This window comes from Eumetopias jubatus, unplaced genomic scaffold (assembly GCF_037043125.1).
Source record: "Eumetopias jubatus isolate StellerSeaLion01/CBP00866 unplaced genomic scaffold, mEumJub1_p1.0 scaffold_15, whole genome shotgun sequence".
Taxonomy (NCBI): domain Eukaryota; kingdom Metazoa; phylum Chordata; class Mammalia; order Carnivora; family Otariidae; genus Eumetopias; species Eumetopias jubatus.
The window spans coordinates 93,884,485-93,902,726 of NW_028274821.1; the positions used below are offsets into that span (position 1 = coordinate 93,884,485).

Here is an 18,242-nt window from a genome sequence, read left to right on the forward strand (position 1 = left end):
CTGAGGCACAATGGGGGGGGGGGCAGAGAGAGAGCAGCTCACGGGGAGCAGGTGCACATCCACGCCAGCCCGCGTCTGCCGGCTCCACTGGACCCCCACGCCCTCACTGAGTGCCGGCCTGCCTGCTTTACCACCGTGATTTTCAAACTCTACGTCTCCCCTCCAACTGAGGCAGGGCCCTAATACATGCACAGAGGCCTGCCAAGCCCGCAGAACAGGGCCCCCCACCCCACCTGCCACCAGATCACGAAGCTCCTCTACCCGTGACCAAAAGCCATGAGATGAACACGAGCAGGGTCCTCCCTGCTAAACCAGAAACGCGAATAAAGACAAAATGAATATGCAAATGAAACGAAGTCTAATGTAACACCCGACGCAGGTACTCAAAGTCCTGACCTCTGAGGGGAGAAACAACCGAGCACGATAAAAAAACCTATGACCTAAAGATTCATGGGAAAAAAACATCTTCCAAGGTCACTTATTCAGAGGGCTGTCCTGCGATGCAGAATTTCTACTCACGCAATTACCTCCATGCTGTGAATTTCAACCAATGCAGGCTGTCCTTCCGAAGGCAGATTTGGAATCACTTTAATGAGCTGACCCCCAGGACCGAACCTGGCACAGACATGAGGCACTGAGAACTTCTCAGGAGAAGTTGGTCTTGATGGAGCTACATTTAAATAAAGTGAGAAAGAAACAACCAGCTTGTCATTTTTTAATGCTTCTGGACCAGGGGCGCCTGGGTGGCTCAGATGGTTGGGCGTCTGCCTTCGGCTCAGGTCACGGTCCCAGGGTCCTGGGATCGAGCCCCACATCGGGCTCCCGGCTCAGCGAGGAGCCTGCTTCTCCCTCTCCCTCTGCTTATGTTGTGTGTGTGTCTCTCTCTCTCAAAATAAATAAATAAAAATCATAAAAAAAAAATGCTTCTGGACCAGATCAACAGTACAGATTTTCAAGGTACCCATATGGCTGGAATCCTAGGTTAGACTGGTTACGATGACCTGGCTTTCAACTGGAAGGTAGTAATTATTAAATATCCCATCAAAAAGGAGAACTTAGGTATGTGTCAGAAGAATGTTTCAGGGGCGCCTGGGTGGCTCAGTCGTTAAGCGTCTGCCTTTGGCTCACATCATGATCCCAGGGTCCTGGGATCGAGCCCCACATCGGGCTCCCTGCTCAACAAGGAGCCTGCTTCTCCCTCTCCCACTCCCCCTGCTTGTGTTCCCTCTCTCGCTGTGTCTCTCTCTGTCAAATAAAATCTTTAAAAAAAAAAAAAAAAAAAAATGTTCTGATTGTTAAAAACGAGAACTATTCTCTTCTGAAAACAGAACTTCTTTAAAACATCCCCATGCACTGAGCACAGGCTACTCGGAAGCAGCGTCTGGCCGCCGGCTGCTCAGAAGCCCCACCAGAGCATCCGTGTCCCCAGCTCTCTTCAGAGGCTGGCTCCTGGCAGTGACGGGCACGGGGCACCGACAAGGATGACAACGGCGGACGCCTGAAGTGCAGAGAGATTTTCACAGGACGTGACACACACTGTTGCACTTCTCTAAGAAAAAGCATTTGATGGAACAGCTCCGAGAGGAGCTGAGAACGTGGCACAGGTGACAAGTCCACGCACAGGAACTTTTCAAGGGGAATTAGGAATGTCCCCACACAAACTGCTTACCCAAGTGGCCAGCACTGGGGAACACAGTGCAGCCGCACCCAGGAAGCTGGCAGGGAGCCGGTCCTTGGAGCCACACTGACGTGGCCACTATGGACAGGCCAGGCAGCTCTCAGCCGCTGTGACAAGCTCTGTGACTCACAGCAGCCCGTATTCTGCACAGAAGATGAGGCCAGACCATTGCTAATTCCCATGCGAGCTGAAATCCACTCCCTCCATCACCCCAGGCTTGGGAGGCTGCCCCAGCAGTATGCCTCGACATCCCTTTGTACCTATGAGAGCACAGGGCCCCAACCAAACACACACACACACACACACCTCGCTCCGCAGTAGGCCAGCCAGCTTCGGCAGGGTAACCGTACTCTGGGAAGCCCTGGGCACTGCTGAAATTGCTGCCGTAGGCGCCGTAGGCATACTGGCCAGGCAAGGAGCCGGGGGGGTGTGGGGCCTCATAGGGAACAGCAGTCACACTGTGATTTCTGTAAATCTGACTCTGAGAAAACATAGAGCAAACGGGAAAAATCAACTCCTGGAAACGCGGGGGCTCGGGCGTGCAGTCACGCGGGAAGGGAGGGGGAGAGGGCCCCCACCTGATGCGAGTGGGAGCTGAAGCTGCTGCGCAGGCTCTGGGCTGAGCGCTCGCTGTGCACGCTGCGCCTGTCCACCTCTTCCCCGTAAGGGTCCCTGTGGGGCTCAGGGTCGTCATCAAAACTGCCAGTGAAGCGAGGGTCGTACCTCCAGGGGTCATCGTACCTCTCCGGCCTGGCGGAAGCGGGGACAGAGGCGAGGAAAGGGGAGTGTGGGTGGGTGACTCCAGGACGACGGCCTTTTGCTACCCAACAGTGAGGCCCCACCATGTCGTCACCACCCCAGAGTCGTGACCCTCAGACCAGTCAGAGCCTACCCTTGGAAGAGCGGCCACATCCCAAGCCCAAGTTCAAATCCCTGCCTTCAGATCTGGAGAAACATCCTTCAAGTTCATGCTGCGTGCGGCCACGCCTCTCCCAGACCCAAGAAGAGGAGGAGCCGACTTCCAGCGCCTGTGCTGAGGCCAGTTCCCCTCCAACAGCCCAAGTGGGAACTGCCAGGAGGGCCTGGTTCATCCTTCTCTTTCAGACAGTGACCCCAGTGTTAGCTGCTCACCAGGATCCCGAACACAAGTGCAGCTCGGGTAAATGACAGACCCGAGGCCAGAGACGCAGGAGCGAAGCTCTGGTTACGAGCAACCCTTCTTATTAAAGTGCACTGTACCAACCTGTCGCCATAAGCATAGTTTTCTTTCCTGTATGCATCGTATTCAGCATCATACCAATACCTCCGGTCACAGGTGCGGGGATCCCTGAATCTGGAACCATAGTGGTACCGGTCCCAGCGACCTGGGTCTGTAAGCAGGGGATTTGTGATTGATTACTATAGGCAAGGGAAGACACTCCTCTGGCCCTTGCTAGAGAAACCACACCGCCCCAGGACTGAAGAATGCCTCCAGGCTCTTAGACGAACCAAACTGTCCTCCCACAAATCAGCATGACCTTGGAGAGTGTTAACCGTGAGGCAGAGGGACCAGGTGGTGTCCCGCCTATTACGTGTAACACCTAATGGCCACCGGCTGTTCTCTCAACACACGTGATTAAAAAGAACCAAAAAACATGCTAGAAGACATCTTTGTTAAAATTTCGTTCGCAGTCACGACCTTTTAACACTTAATCCTGTGACTACAAATTTCCCTCGTATGTCTTCTAACATAACCCAGAAAGTTTTAAAGAAATATTCCAAAACTAAAATATTAAAAAAAAATACATTAACATTATAAACTAGAAGTCCCACTTTTGGCAGGTGTGAGCATAATTTACATCTACAGCAGTACAAACGTAGAAAGGAGAGAGGCCTGTGGGAAGAAGCAGACGGGGTGGCTGTGCCGGGATGCCTGAGAGGCTGTGGGCCTGGGACCCTGCCCGGCACCAGACAGCAGGGAGTGGCAGGGCCACCGACGGGCATGCACTGCCCAGCAGGAGCACGTCAAGACCAGCAGGCAGCACCTGGCACAGTGGGGACAACTGACGTCTCCACCACGCAAGTCGGGGGCCCCCAGCCACAGGAGGCCACTGGGTGCGACCCAGAGAATGGTGTTCCATTTTATTTACTTTAATCAATTTAAGCAGTCACATATGGACAAGGCCACTCTGGAACTACGCACAACGCTTTGCTAAAAAGTCAAAGGAAACTACTAATGTGATAAAGACACATTAACACTAGAACTAAATCGTAATTTCCTAATGAAAAATAGCAATGTAATTATTTCCAGGCACAGATTATTTTCAACTACTTCGGCTCTTAGATTAAAAACATACGAGGACTAACAAACAGGAAAGTCTCCTAAGAAATGATCACAGAGCGCAGCTGCACACCGGGACGCACCAGTGGTTGGCCATGCAGAATCCTGAACGTACCTCCGTAGTCGAACTGGCCGGAGTAATAATCTGCATAGTGGTCACTCTGACTGCTCCATCCACTTTTGGAATTATAGTAACCTTCGGGGTACCCTTGCCTGAAAGCACACACCGCACTGTTAAAAACAACTCACCTACTTACTTCTTAGACTAGGACAAGACGTCAGTCCATATACACAATTGCCAGAGCATCAAGCATTCAGCAAAATGCTCTGGTCGTGAAAAAACGCTCATCAGTAGACCCGAAGCAGTAACAAGGAGATGATGGGACCCCCTCCCACACAGCTAATTAAAATTCATCTCTTGGGGCGCCTGGGTGGCTCAGTCGCTGAAGCGTCTGCCTTCAGTTCAGGTCATGATCCCAGGGTCCTGGGATCGAGCCCTGCGTTGGGCTCCCTGCTTAGCGGGGGGGCCTGCTTCTCCCTCTGCCTGCAGCTCCCCTGCTCATGCTCTTTCTCTCTCTGACAAATAAATAAAATCTTTAAAATCCATCTCTTAAGTACCTATTTAAGTGCCATGCAGAATCAACGAGCTGTGTGCTCTCTGTGTGCTCAGCACTATGTCCTGCATGGCAAGGCTCAAACGGGTTCTCGAGTTTCTGGTATCACGCTTAGCAGGAGCAAAACGCACTGAGCTGTCAAACCCATCCACACAGACCACGTGCTGTGTCCTTTGGACACGTGACGGTGTGCGCCCAGGTGTGGGACTGCAGCTGGCTCAGCCCCTGGTGTCGGCCTCTTGAATGTGACCAGTATGAGACCTGAAGCGCGCCTGATGGAGACCAGCCTCAAAGACCAAGCTACAAGTCTGACTCTCAGCGCACAGAAAGCAGAACTTAGCAAGGTCAGCTGTCAGACCTTCTGGGCAGTAAGATTCTTGTTTTTTCCCTCCAATAGAGTGAGGTGCAAGTGAGAGAGTGAGCGCGTGCATGCAGTGAATGGGGGGCGAGGGGTAGGGGCAGAGGGAGAGAATGTCAGGCAGACTCCATGGGCCAGCCCAGAGCTCTGTGTGGGGCTCAATCTCGCAGCCCTCAGATCAAGACCTGAGCTGAAATCAAGAGTTGGACGCTTAACCAACTAAGCCACCCAAGTGCACCTGAGGCAATAAGATTCTCAGAAGAACCTACTAGCATTTTTGTTTCTTAATAACAAGTTTTAGACAATATTTGACTTTTAAAATATAACTTTTTTCATGTCCCTTCAGGAATGTCACCCAGCTGAGCCTGGGGGCTTGGCTGGCACAGCTCCTAGGGCAGAGGCAGCCTATGAGGAGCACCCACTCCCATGGCTCAGCTATAGGAACAAGGCCCCTTCCCAGGGCTTTGGAGGAGAACCCTTAGACCCCACCTATCTGCAGAGTGGGGGCCCCTGAGCACACCAGCAGTGGGCTCATAACAATGATCTGACACAGGGCAGAACCAAGAGCATGCCACCTCCCTGCCGCCCTCACCAACCAGGCCCATTCATCCATCAGCAAAGACACAGCCACACAAACGAAAGACATGTTCCCACCACAGGCAGTCCCTGCAGGGATGAGCTCACACCAGGCACAAGCGCACACCTCCCCCCAACCGAAGCGGGGCAGGAAGAAGAACAGGCTGTTCTCCAGAGGTGTCACAAATGAGCGGTGAAGACAGCAGGAGGACAGAAACACTGCAAGACGGGACAGAACCACTCCCGTGTGACCCGGCCTAGCCTCTGGTTGGATGACTTTTCAACAGCACAGGGCCACCTTTGGCCTCTTAGAGTGAAGTACCATGTTAACTTGCAGGTGGGCAAGCAGACAGAAAACTGGAATGGCAAGCTGTGCGCTGGCTGCACCCTCCCCCGTGCTTACGGGGTTCTAGAAATCACTTGCCCGTTGCTTTCCCTGAGTCAGAACACTTAACTTCAAACCTCACCTTCTAGGTGCTATACAGGAGCTAAACCCTTGGGAACTTTCTTAAAGTTCCTAGAAGTATGGGCCACGTGCAGGTCAGCGATGCACAGAGAGGCCAGCTCAACAGGCAAAGGCTCACAGAGACAGAGCCTTGTCTCCAGACAAGCTATCAAAGCCTTGAAGGACCAGCAACAGGACCCCAAGATTTTGAAAGGCAACGCATGCACAAAGTCTCCATCGGCAATCAGACCTCCTCTATTACGAGTTCAAGAAGCCATGTACTCTTGCAACAAAACCTACACCCATGACCCGTCCTTCCTCCAAGCGGACAATGAGCGAGTACAGGTGAAGGCCCTGGAAGGCAGGCAAGGTCACACCCTGGAACAGGCCGCACACCCTGTGGCTCCAAGTGGGGGGCTGGGACCCGCCTCAGTTCCTAGTTGGCAGAAGGCATGATACCCGTGATCTTCCAAAATCCCTCATCCAGGGGCGCCTGGGTGGCTCAGCTGGTTAAATGTCCGACTCTTGATCTCAACTCAGGTCATGATCTCAGGGTTAGGAGATCAAGCCCTGCGTCGGACTCTTGTGCTCATCAGGGGGTCTGCTTGAGATTCTCTCTCCCTCTGCCCCTCCCTCTGCGTTCTCTCTCTAAAATAAGTAAGTAAACCTTAAAAAAAGAATCCCTCATCTGTAATCACAGAACGAGACGGGCTTGGTCAGCGAAAGAGAGCAGCAGACCAGGGTGTGCGGGGGCCTTCTAGCACAGGGGCAGTGCTGCAAAAGGGACGTGGCAGGTGTTCTGGCCCAAGACTGCCTGGCCCAAGAATCCAGCACCTCTGTGGTTAGTAGTAGGGAAGAGTCTGTGCAAGGGCAAAGCTGCCACGGTCTAAGGGCCCTGAACACCCAGTCAGCCAAATGCCAGAGCCGTGTACGCGCCTCGGCCGTAGGATGAGCAGCTGGCCCCAAGAGGATCCCGCCAAAGGTCTGGCCTGACCCAGCGCTGGCTGACAGCACAAGGTGGCTTCGGGGGTGGGGTGGGGGCGGGGCTTCGTTCAGTTTCAAAGTGCTCCTGTGCTCTGCCCGTGCTGAGTAAACACAAACACGGGATAGGCTGGTATAACTCTTCACAAGCACAGTCTTTCTCAGATCACTAAGTTACCACCACAGCCAGCAACACGGACGCCCATCACCTGGCAGATGGCCGGTCTGAGCAGTGACTTGCTCGGGAGCTGGGTCGCTCAGGGCCGGCGTAGCGGTAGCTCTCAGCGTAGGCAGATGCCGCACTGTCGTGGGGCCTGAACCTGGGCTCGTACAGGCCATAGACGTCCTGCCGGAAGAAGGGTTTGTGCGACATTAGAGACCGGTAGAGACACAACATGTCGAGCAGCCGGCACTAGCTCTGCACGGCACTGACGATGGCCCTCTGGGAGCAGCACTGGACGTGGGCCTTCTTCCTTCATGCACAACAGAAAACCTACAATCTGAAATCCACAGCCACAGGCAGGGGGCAGGATCTTCCTCAAAGGGACTGCCCTGCTCCTGCTCAGGAAATGGCCAATGTCTCAGCAGGCAACCCCTACGGAGCCGTGGAGACTCTCGAGGGCTCCACCAGGCTTCGAGTCCCTGAAGTCTCGAATGTGGAGGTGCGATGACCCCACAAGTTTGTGTTCTGTTTCAGACACCATCTCAGGTAAGCAAAATAACCAGGATTTCATCTCAGTGGGTCCTGGAGCTACAGGAAACCTCAAAAGAGAGGATCACATTCTACTCTCATGAGGCTTTCGGCTCCATTAACGGACCGATGAATGGCCGCGGCTCTGTCTCTAAGAAGCGGCCGTGTGCAAACCCGAAGCAGAGATGAGATGATCCAGGCATGAGACAGAAATCAGCCCTTTGGTCTACGAGCCTGACTCTCTGCTATCACCTGGCAGAAGAGGAGAAATCACGTCAAACGGACTTATTCTTGACCACTGCTGTAGGCTGTGGCGACAAGGCCAAAGAGCAGCAGGGAGCGGGCTCCCACAAAAGTGTGCTGGGCTCTGGCTGGAATTCCTGGGAGGTCCTTTGCTACACAAAGGACCCAAAGCAGGTGCACTGCTCCCCTCACGCTCTGCCAGCCCCGGTGGGCTCTGGGCGCATCGAAAATCAGTTTCGGTGTGTGGCAACAGGAGTCCTTGGGGCTCCTTCCAGAATCTAGACTAGTCTCAGTGCTTAGTTGTGCACTATGCATACATTCCCAAAGATGCTCAAAGCCTACGAAGGAGACCCAAGCCTCCTGTCAATGGGGGCTGCCGCCTGGCCCAACCCCAACCAGCCCTGCACGCCCAGCCGCCTCTGACTGCGAGGCCCCCAGGATGGCCACCTGTCCCTGCCCAGTAGGACCGTGCTTTTCAAACTTGCGGTCCATGCTCCTGTGAATTCAGCTAACTTTGGGTGATGCTGGGCTGGGGCTACAAGTGATGAGAAGCAGACAGCATTCCAATGTGTACGCTTGAACCATATGGTTTCAAAGTAACAGGATTGAACAGAACCCAATTTAAACAACATTCGCGCACTGGGGCCACGGTGAAAGGCAAGGCTTCCGCGTAGCACAGCGGCCACCCCCACCCCGCTGCTGGGACCACCGTGTCCCTCAAGAAGGTTATGGAATTTCATCCCCCTTGGCTGTTTTGCTAGGATTACATTCCAAACCTTTTCTCTCTATAAATGTTTTTATTCTCAAGGAGGGACTTCAAATACTAGAGTTCCCTGTTACTCGTCAGGTAGATTTTTCACATCAAAACCACACCGAAGCTTCCAGAGGCTATCCCAGTTTCCCGAAGTGTGCAACCCACAACTTAAGTTCTACAGAGAAGCCACCAGCGGGACAGGAAGCAGGTGGCTTCTCAGCCATGTAAGTTGGGAGATGCCATGTGAAAAAATGAATCAGGTACTGCATGCAATGCAATACAAAGGTGTGCAGAGTAAACCTCCAAGAGATGGGCCGCACTGGGCAGGGCAAGCCTCACGCAGCGGCGCCTGGAACCGGCACTCTGCACAGTGATGGCACGACTTACTTCTGCACTGAGCAACAAAAGCCTGCCAAGGAGCACAGCTCGAGAGAAAGGAACCACTGGTCACACAAGAGCTTGACCATACCTGGTAATAGAGGGGGGCTGTGCCGGGCTCCAGCGGGTATGGCGAGGGGTAATGGGACTGGTAGCCGTCGTACAGGGGTCTGTAATAGTAGTAAGACGCCAAATCCGGAGGCGGCGGCTGCGGCCAGTGCTGGTCCGACTGCATGGCTGCCTGGCTCGAGCTGGTGGATGCGACTGACGCGCTGGAGGACCGAGGTGGCCGGGCCGGCAGCGGCTGACCTGTGTCACCTGGAGCTGGGCTTGCGGGTGGTGGGACCAAGTTTTGGGACTGTCCCTGCAAGGGTGGACTTCCTGGGTTTGAAGGTTCTGAACACGCTGCTTTGGGCCCTTGTGGAAGAGGCGGTGCTGGCTCCTGCTGGGCTCTCTCTGGGCCACGCTGGTCCTGAGCGTCTTTTGTCACCTGTTGGTAGAAATGGTCTGAGTTACGTGGCCCGGGCCCAGGTTGTCTCGGGTGACTGCTGACGGTGTGCTGACCCGCAGAGCTGTCGGAATGGGAGGGGCTATACATTCGCAGAGGATTTTCCAAAGTCCTATTGAGTGTGAAGTCTAGGGCTCCAGAAGTTTCTTCCCGATGACTGGAGTAATCTGCCTTATTACCGGTAGGTACTGAGGTAGCGTTTGCAGGGGGCACTAACATCACGCCTGCGCTTCCAGCAGGGCTACTAACCAACTCGGGAAGAACGTTCTCTGCATTATCAATCTTTTGGCTTTCTGAAAGCAAATTCTTTGGAACTGGATGAGGTGGTGGCTGAACCAGCAAATTAGCAGGCTGATTAGAAACTATTTCTGAAGTACCAGGAACTTGTGGAAAACTACTGTGCATGAGACTGTTAGGCAGAGGCGAGCGGGTGAGAGAGCCGGCCGTGATCCCAGACACAGCAGCACCATCTCCAGAGTCTCCCCCCACAGCCCGGCTGCTTGCCGAGGGCTTATCCCCGACCATAGCATCTCTCCAGGGCTGATTCTTCTCATTAGGACTAGATAAGGACACAGAAAAATTAATGGGCTGAGCCAAATTATAGCTTTGATCAGGCTGGGCAATCAAGACTGGTTGATTCTGCAAAGATTCAGTGGGCGGTGAGGACAATAGACTGGCATAGCCGGAACTTGCCTGTGACGGGAGGGCCTCCTCTTCTCCCATCTTGGGAGGATTCTCAAGGTTCTCAGAAGCGCAGATGCTGTCCCCACTCGGCAGAGAGAGGCCGGAGCCCGGCTGCTGGGACTGCAGCGTGGACACGCCCTCATCTGGAGGCTGAATCACTTCCGACGGCTGGGGTTTCACAGGCATGTGCAACGCAGGAGCAGCTGGGGCTAGAAGAACATTGCCTCCAAAATCTGGCAACTCATTCTGTGCCCACAACGTCGTCACTGGGCTCTCACACTTCACAGCTCCCTGGGCTCTGGCCAAAGGCCCTTTCTCCGCTGCCAGGAGCACAGTTTCCAAGGGCAGTCCCCCGGTGTGCACGAGCCCGTGCCCAGCCTCCACAGGTACGGAAAAGGGTGGAGAACAGAACTGGAGTGTGAACAGGGTCTCCATGTTGTCCGGCGGCTGCTCCAGGTTGCCGGGGGAGGTGTCGGGTGGGGCAGCAATGGCTCTGTGCTGCTTCTGGTGGGCAGTGGCCCCTCTCACCTCACCCACCACGTTGGCACGATCGGCCTCGACAGGTTTTACTCCAACTAAGTGGGATTTCACTGGTTCAAAGGAACTATTTGCACTTGTCTGAAATATTCCAGTGGGTTTTGGGGGGCTTGGGGTTGAGGGCTGGGACAGGCTGCTGTGGTGATTCTGACTCACGGTGGTCTCGTTTGTCTCTCCTCCCACAGGAGAAGAATCAATTTGCTTAAAAAAACTCCCCGAAGACTCATCTTCAGGTTTTCCAACCTCCTGCTGAATGAAAGTGCCTACGTCTTGGGGCCTGGCGGCACTCGGGAGATTCCTGTGGTTCCTGCTGCTGTAACCGGATGACGCACCATCAGACCGCACAGGGTGCGGCGACGAATCGGGGGCCTCGAGATTTGGACCCCCACCTCCAGGGTGGCCCACACCACCAAGCCTGGGGACGGCTGGCCCGGGAAGGGGCCCGTATCTGACCGGATCGCTTGGGGAGGAAGGGTCCAAACTCAGGGGCTCACTTGGCAGAACTTCCTGATTCTGAATGAATTCTAGGTCTTCCACATTCTCAGACTGTGAGCTGCTGGCCGCGTGCACCCCTGCACTTGCTGTGCCACCCCACACAGCGGTGGTGCTTGCTGCCGGGGGCCGGTCAGGCTGGGCGCCTGCAGACTGAGAAAAATAAGGTTGTGGGAGTCCTCCCTGCTGCGCGGCCTCATTGTTGGAACCTTTGGGAAAGGCCTGGTAAATGCCACCTGCTCCCACATGTGCAGGAGGATGACCAAGTGCGGGGCTGGGGGAGAAGCCGTCGAAGTCAGACTGACCAGCAGCGCCTGTTTTTTCAGAGGAGAGATTCTCCTCATTTTCTGTTTCCCCACCTTGGAAAAACATGGAGAGCGCCCCAGAGTCCACTTCTGACAGGGCTCGGCTGGTCCCGGCCCCTGGGGGGTAGTGCAAATGGCTTTCTGGGCTATTTCCCTGAGCGAGGGGATTAACGAGAGCGAGGTCTGGCAACTGCTCTTTATTCACTCCTGGATTTGGCCTGAGCTCCTGGCTCGCCCGAGTATTCCCAGCTCTAGAATTTTGCCTGAACGCATTTTCAGGATCAAAGTTTGTTGAATGGTTTCCACTTTGTAGGTAGGCCGCCTCGTTGCTTCCATCACTGGCGAAGGGTCCTGGCAAACACACCAGTGGGTTGAGCTGCTCGTGGCCAGGACCTTGAGGCGGGTTGGACGGAGCAGGGAAGTGAGAAACGCTGGAGGCGTGAGGCACCGCGTTCTGAACAGGTCCTTCTGGGCGGGGCCAATAATGTTGCCCCGAGGATTGCGGGCCTCCCTGCCCTGGTCCCCACTGCCCCGGCATTTGCTGACGAGGCTGAGGGAAGGAAGGGGATGGTGCTGATGCTGTAGCACCGTCATGTGGGTTCTGCCTACTCAGGGGCCTATCGGGCCCAAGCACGTTCGTGTGAGGATGGCCCCCATGAGAACTGTCAACACCCGCTCCTGGAATGTACTGAGGATATGGCAGGGTCTGAACTTCAGGTTCTGAGCCGGGAGCAACCTCGGCACTCCTGTTCACCTCGGGCTCCGATGGAGTTGAAGGGGTCCACACACTGGAAAACAGACTGCCATCTGCTCTGGGCTGTGACACCGGTCCCTGGAGGGTATCCCCAGCATTTGTGTGAGGCACAGGCAGACCGGTGCGCTGAAGGAATGCTGGTAGAGGGGCTGGGCCTTGCAGAATGGGTGGGCTACTTTTGGACGAACTGCCCAACGATGTATTTTGTAGCGCCTGTCTACTAAAAGCAAATGGATCCGTCACCGGCTGCAGTGGGCAAGTTATAGGAGTCACGGGTGCGTTATTATTTGCCTGTCTCCTATACGGTCTGTTGGACCAGAACATGCTCTGAGGAGTCCCAGCTGGAGGTGGCCCAACCACACCGGATGGGGCTGCCTGGGGAGGCGGCTGCATGACTGATCTTTTGCACAATTAGATGCTGCTTACAGAAAGAAGGATATAGGTTTTCCTTAATTTGAACTGAAAAAGAAAAAGAAGAAATTAGCATAAAATCCATATATTCAAACTCCCAGCCAGAATTAGGAAAACTAAATAAAACAGAAAAAGGCTGGAAACAACTTAAGAGTTTGCATCTTCAGTCCCTCAGCTCCTGCTCTCACCCCCTCCCGCCCCGAACCACGCCCCAGAGGGGCTGCTGTGTGCACAGGCAAGAACAGGGAGCACACCGGATCGGGATGCAAACGCGGGCTGTGCCCGGAGCTCACTGACTGACTTTACGCAAGTCACTGCCTTCTCTGCAGTTCAGTTTTGTAGCCCAGCTGAATACCCATGTGGAATGTCTGCTGCCTCCATGATGCCCTCACCCAGGGGGCAGAGATGAAGCTCAGCTAAACTGCTGGTCTGACTTACTACCAGGTACGCTGATATCTCTCCATAAATTATCTCCAGATCCCGAAAGAGCCAACTCCTCATATTAAGACTGCATATCATACTTCTCACACAGGTTAATATTAAATCTTGAAATGAAAACAAAAGTTTAAAATTTGTATTTCCATTCTAACGAAAGAGCGTTATAAAGTACAGAGTAACACAAGCTGCAAAATCTAAAATATATTAAAATGCCTTTTATGCTCCCATGCAAAAGCCCTCGTTTTCTGTGTGATGACTGCCTGAATAGCATTAGCAAAACAAGTTGCCTCTGACTGCCAGAGCTGTAACAACTATCCCTGGAATGAAAACCCCAAGTAAACTTAAGGCAGCTTTAAAACTGACCAACTCAGGGCGCCTGGGTGGCTCATCTGCCTTCGGCTCAGGTCATGATCCCAGGGTCCTGGGAAAGAGCCCCGCATGGGGCTCCCTGCTCGGCGGGGAGCCTGCTTCTCCCTCTCCCACTCCCCTCTGCTTGTGTTCCCTCTCTCACTGTCTCTGTCAAATAAAATCTTTAAAAAAATAATAAATAAATAAATAAAACTGACCAACCGACTTCCTTCGAAAGTTTTCAATAATAGAATGCCAAAAAAACTTTTATAGAAAACAAAGGCACAAAATCATCTTTACAGCGTTTTTTCTTGCTGGTGCTAGTGGTGGGTTTTTTTCTAAATAAAATACATTAAGTATAATCTTGAACAGTTGACCTGTACTTTTAAGGCAAAAACCCAGGTACTGTCTCTTCACAAAGTCTTTTTCTATGTGTAAGTCCTTCCCCCTAGTACCACCCTCACAAACAGGGTAAGTTTAGCCAATCACGGGGATAAGTAAACACCAGAGGGAGAAATCGTGGAAGGACTCCAGAGTGTAACCCACACGTTTCTGCAGATGTACACAATTTTTGCTCTTGGAAATCTCTTCTGATAGCCAGATACAAGAACACACTTATGGATGTGTTTTAAGTAAAGCTATTTACAAAGGAAAGCTCCTATGCCTCTCTGGAAACTAGTCCTAGGAATCTATTACTTCACTACCATTACTGCCCACACATGCTCTGTCCTAGGCCAACAGGGAACCCCTTCTGACTGAAGAGCACTCCGGAACTCACTCAAATTTAACGGACTATATTAGGAACAGCATTGGAGACCTCACTGGGTTATAAGGAGCCATTTCAAAACAAAGAACGTTTACAGCTCAGCTTTCTATGGACTGAGAGTAGAGCAAGCAGAGCCTCTTCTTGTTATCTGTGCAACAGAGGCACCCAGGACACCCTCCAAGACACGACTTCCTCCTTTTGAGGCTTCAGCGGAGGACCCTCACCATCCTAAGCAGCTTTAAAAAAGAAAAACCACACGTGGCAGAGGCCCAGAGGATTACACAGCAGAGGCGTAACTGGGAGAGCCCGGCTGGGTGTCCAGCTGAACGGCTCCGGGCACACCCCTTGTCTTTCTGTGACCCTGTCACTTCATCTGTGAAGTGAGAGAAGCAATATGACAATTTCTAAGGTCTCTTCTGGGTTTCATCTTACAAAGTTCTACTCACAGAGGATTCTGGGATGCCTTAATCCCTACTGCTATTTAATAGGGAAATGTTATCAAAATGTAAATTTCACAGGTTTATACTTACATGCTTTCCTTGAAGAAACTTCCCTTAAAAAGTATTTTCTCAACTCTCAGACTAAGAACCATTTTATAAGCAAACACTATCACTTTCCTGTAACATAGAATCCCCTACTCTCCCCCCCACCCATAATTGAGAGCTTTTTACCAATATGCCAATTTCATTTGGAACAATCTTGAACATTAACCTTTTAATCTTTTTTCTCTATTCACAAACAGAAAAACTGCCTATCGTTTCTCTCCTGACCCCAGGGAACTTAATTCCAGCCAGGAAGTCATCCTGCACCCTCAAGTCATCTAACTTTTTCAAAAAGCACTATTTCAGAGACACCAGCTGCTGTTCTTAAAGATACATTACTCATAAACCTAGTCCCTCAAGTAGACTGCCTTGTATCTCTGGGAAATACTTAAGCACAACCTATTTCCAATATAAATTCCTGACTGTGGACCAAGACACTTAAAGCCCACTCCTTATCCTCAGACCTGCGGCCTCAAACTAGGAGTGTGTAAACCAACAGGAGTGCCAGAAAGCACGTGGGAGTCTACCATTTGCCTTCAATCTCCCTCACGGCAACCGTGAGTGTGATGTCCCCGTCAGACTATGAGACACTCCGCTCAAAAACACCATAAACTCCAACTTTTCTAAATACAGAATCAAACACATTTACAGAAAAGGGAATCTCAACACTGCTAAAAATGACAAAGATCCTAAAGGATGCACTGACATTCAGGAAAGAGCTTTACAAAAGAAGGAATCATTAAAATCGACACACTACCATAAAGAAAGCTTTCTGGGCGATTTTGGGACCTACTGCTATTTAGGGTGAATGAATCACAGGAACATGCCTCTTGCCTTATCTTTGCAAGATAACAGCACCCAGAACCCTAAGAACGGCACGGGGGGAAAAAAACCTGCAGGGAGCCTGGTTCTGCTGAAACTTGCAAAAGTATCAATGTTAGAAACAACTGTGTGTGACCTGGTTTGCTCTCTGCCATATCTGGGGTGGGAAATACCACTCAGGTTAATATCTGCACACACGGGTTTAACACACAATCTTAAGCAGCTCATGCCCAATCTCCAAGCCATTTAAAAGTGTTTTCAGGTGAAGCAGCAAAAACTCATTTCAAATGGCTGTGATGTGCCCAGACACTCGACTGTAATTCTTCCGCCACAAGAACTGTAATAATTTTATTCCGTAGCCTTCTAACCCTTAATGTAAAACACAAGTGACAGACCTCCGCTGCAACACCTGTCACTTTGCCACGAAATTCCCAACAGACAACAGCAATGCCAATCTGTCTCTTCACCAGCACGGCTCGGGAGAGATCTCTCAGCCAATGGAGACAGAACTACTTCAGAAGCTTCCAAGCAAAGAACACGCAAAACTGCTAAAGAATTTTCGTACACGTGTGTACTCTTTAACAAGTTGCAGGTCTGGTCTTCCGGCCGTTCCAACGCAACCCTCCAGCCAGGCCACCGGGGCTAAGCCAAGGGTCGACACCGCTGAGCCCGACCGGCACTTGCCACAGTGCAGGCCATACCTGCGGGGTTCCCGTCAGTCTGACGAGGCGGCCAACAGAGGGGCAGAAGGCGGCAGGAGGGCCGCGCACCTGGCCCAGCCGGACCCACCCCGGGCCCGCAGGTCCCCACCCGCCCCCGGGGCCTCTGCCCGACCCCCGGCGGTACCCGGAGAGGCGCCGTCCGCTTGGGGCTGGGCCCGGCCCGGCCGCTACCCTCCGCCCGATCCCGGCCCTCACCGGCGCGCCACAGGGCGGCCGAGGCTCCCGCCCGGCCCCTCCGCGATCCCTGGGCCAACCCCTCAGGAGCAGCCGGCGAAAGCCGGCCCGGCTGCGGCGACGAGCGCAGACACGACAACCGCAGCAGCCATCTTGGCACATCCGGCTCCGGCCGCCGCGCCGCCGACGTGTCCGACCGCGACGTCAGCGCGCGCCACGCCTGCCCACCACGCCCATCAGCCCCGCCCATCGCAGCTGCCCCCGAGCCGCTACGCCCCGTACGTTAGCTCCGCCCCCTCCCTCGCCGGCCATCCATTCGTCCGCCCCGTTGGCCCCTCCCTCGCCTGCGACCAATCTTTCGGCGTTCATCCCCTCGTCCCGCCCCCTTGGCCTCGCCCCTGCGACGCGCCCCCCCTGCGACCCGCCCTTCGCCCACCTGCCGGGCCGGGCGCTCGGAGGGCCGCTGGGAGACGTCGCCCTGGTTACGCTAGCTCTTTCTCCCAGTCTTTTCTCGTCTTAGGATGGGAGAAGAGTCGGGGCTCTTCAGTCAGACCCAAGTGAAGAACCGGTCTTGGACGACCGAGGCCAGCGGGCGCACCCGCCGAGAACGGCTACTCGGCGGCGCGGAGAAGCCGAGCGGCACCCTAGCGCAGGCGCGACCCTCCCATTCTGCCGTTGGACTTCCTCCAAGGCTGGAGACAGGCGGAAGGCGACCGCGCTTGCGCCGGCCGCCGTAGCGGGCTGCGCCTGCGCACCTCGCGGCGGCTCGCCGGTTGCCTGGTTACGGCCACTGGTGGCTCAGGGTTCCAGTTCCGCCCGGGAAGTTCGTTTCGGTCGGCGCCCGGCTCTCGGGAAGCGGAGCCCTGGGAGTCGTCCTGTAGGCAGCCCCCCGCGCACGCCCCGCTGCTCTGTCCTTTTCCTCCGTCCGCCCCTCCGAGGCCCCTGCTCTTCGCCCCCGCGGCAGGCAGCGGCTGCCTCTGCGCCCGGTCGCGGCCCCGAAGCCGCGTGGACAAGCCAGGGCTCCGTTCGGCGTTCCGCAGCCGTTGAGCGGGTACTCGTGTGCAATGACAGGCCGGGCCGCCGCGCCTGGCCTGCTCCTCCCGGTGGACGGCCCCATCCGAGCCCTCCCGTGGAGGATCTTAGGGACGAGGCGGTGCGGCCGTGTGTATCCACGTTTACCCCGCGAGGAAGGGAGGTTCGGAAGGTGGGGAAGCAGTCGGCCTGGCCCGACGCACTCACCTGCACACCTGCCTGGCAGGGGAGGGGAGGGTAGCAGCCTGCTCCCACTTGCCCCAGCTCCTTCCAGAGGGCGGGAAGAGTGGCAGGGACGCCAGTCCGGTTGTGTTCCGCCCCCCCCCCGTGGCCGAGCTCCCAGCGGTAGCTAGTGCAACAGCAGCCGCTGAGGCCTGCCTGGGGGTGGAGGGCTCCCGGGTCACCCTGGGACTCGGGAGCCTGGGAAGAAGGAAGGAGTGTGCTGTGACGTTGGCGGCGAACAGCCACGCTGCCAGGGCCCCAGGGGGTGCCGGGGGAGTCTCAGCCCATCTGACGTGGCCACTCTGCTAAGCTAACATTTGCCTTGCAGAAATCAAGGTCCCAACCTATTTCAACACAGAGTTAGCGAGCGTGGGCTGGAACTCAGCCCTGGATCCTGCAGTCACTGTGTCCCAACAAACCGCTCTGCAGAGACGGATGTCACTGTTA

General features: G+C 54.3%; 1 protein-coding gene across 8 annotated transcripts in view; it reads right to left on the minus strand.

Moving 5' to 3' along the window:
* SEC16A (SEC16 homolog A, endoplasmic reticulum export factor) overlaps positions 1–17,194 on the minus strand; it is a 33,411-nt gene extending 16,217 nt beyond the window's left edge. For 6 of the 8 annotated variants that reach the window (XM_028094823.2, XM_028094822.2, XM_028094820.2 and 3 more), the window contains exons 1-8: positions 16,563–16,716; positions 9,130–12,777; positions 7,182–7,318; positions 4,114–4,211; positions 2,922–3,048; positions 2,257–2,428; positions 1,985–2,159; positions 528–670 (exon numbers count right to left, since the gene is read on the minus strand). In XM_028094823.2, coding sequence (XP_027950624.1) covers positions 528–670; positions 1,985–2,159; positions 2,257–2,428; positions 2,922–3,048; positions 4,114–4,211; positions 7,182–7,318; positions 9,130–12,711 — 4,434 coding nt within the window. In that variant the 5' untranslated portion in view covers positions 12,712–12,777; positions 16,563–16,716. Of the gene's footprint in view, positions 1–527; positions 671–1,984; positions 2,160–2,256; positions 2,429–2,921; positions 3,049–4,113; positions 4,212–7,181; positions 7,319–9,129; positions 12,778–16,562; positions 16,717–16,977 lie in introns of those variants that run through there. The other 2 variants (XM_028094827.2, XM_028094821.2) reach the window with 2 other exon arrangements.
* Between the last annotated feature and the right edge of the window lie 1,048 nt (positions 17,195–18,242).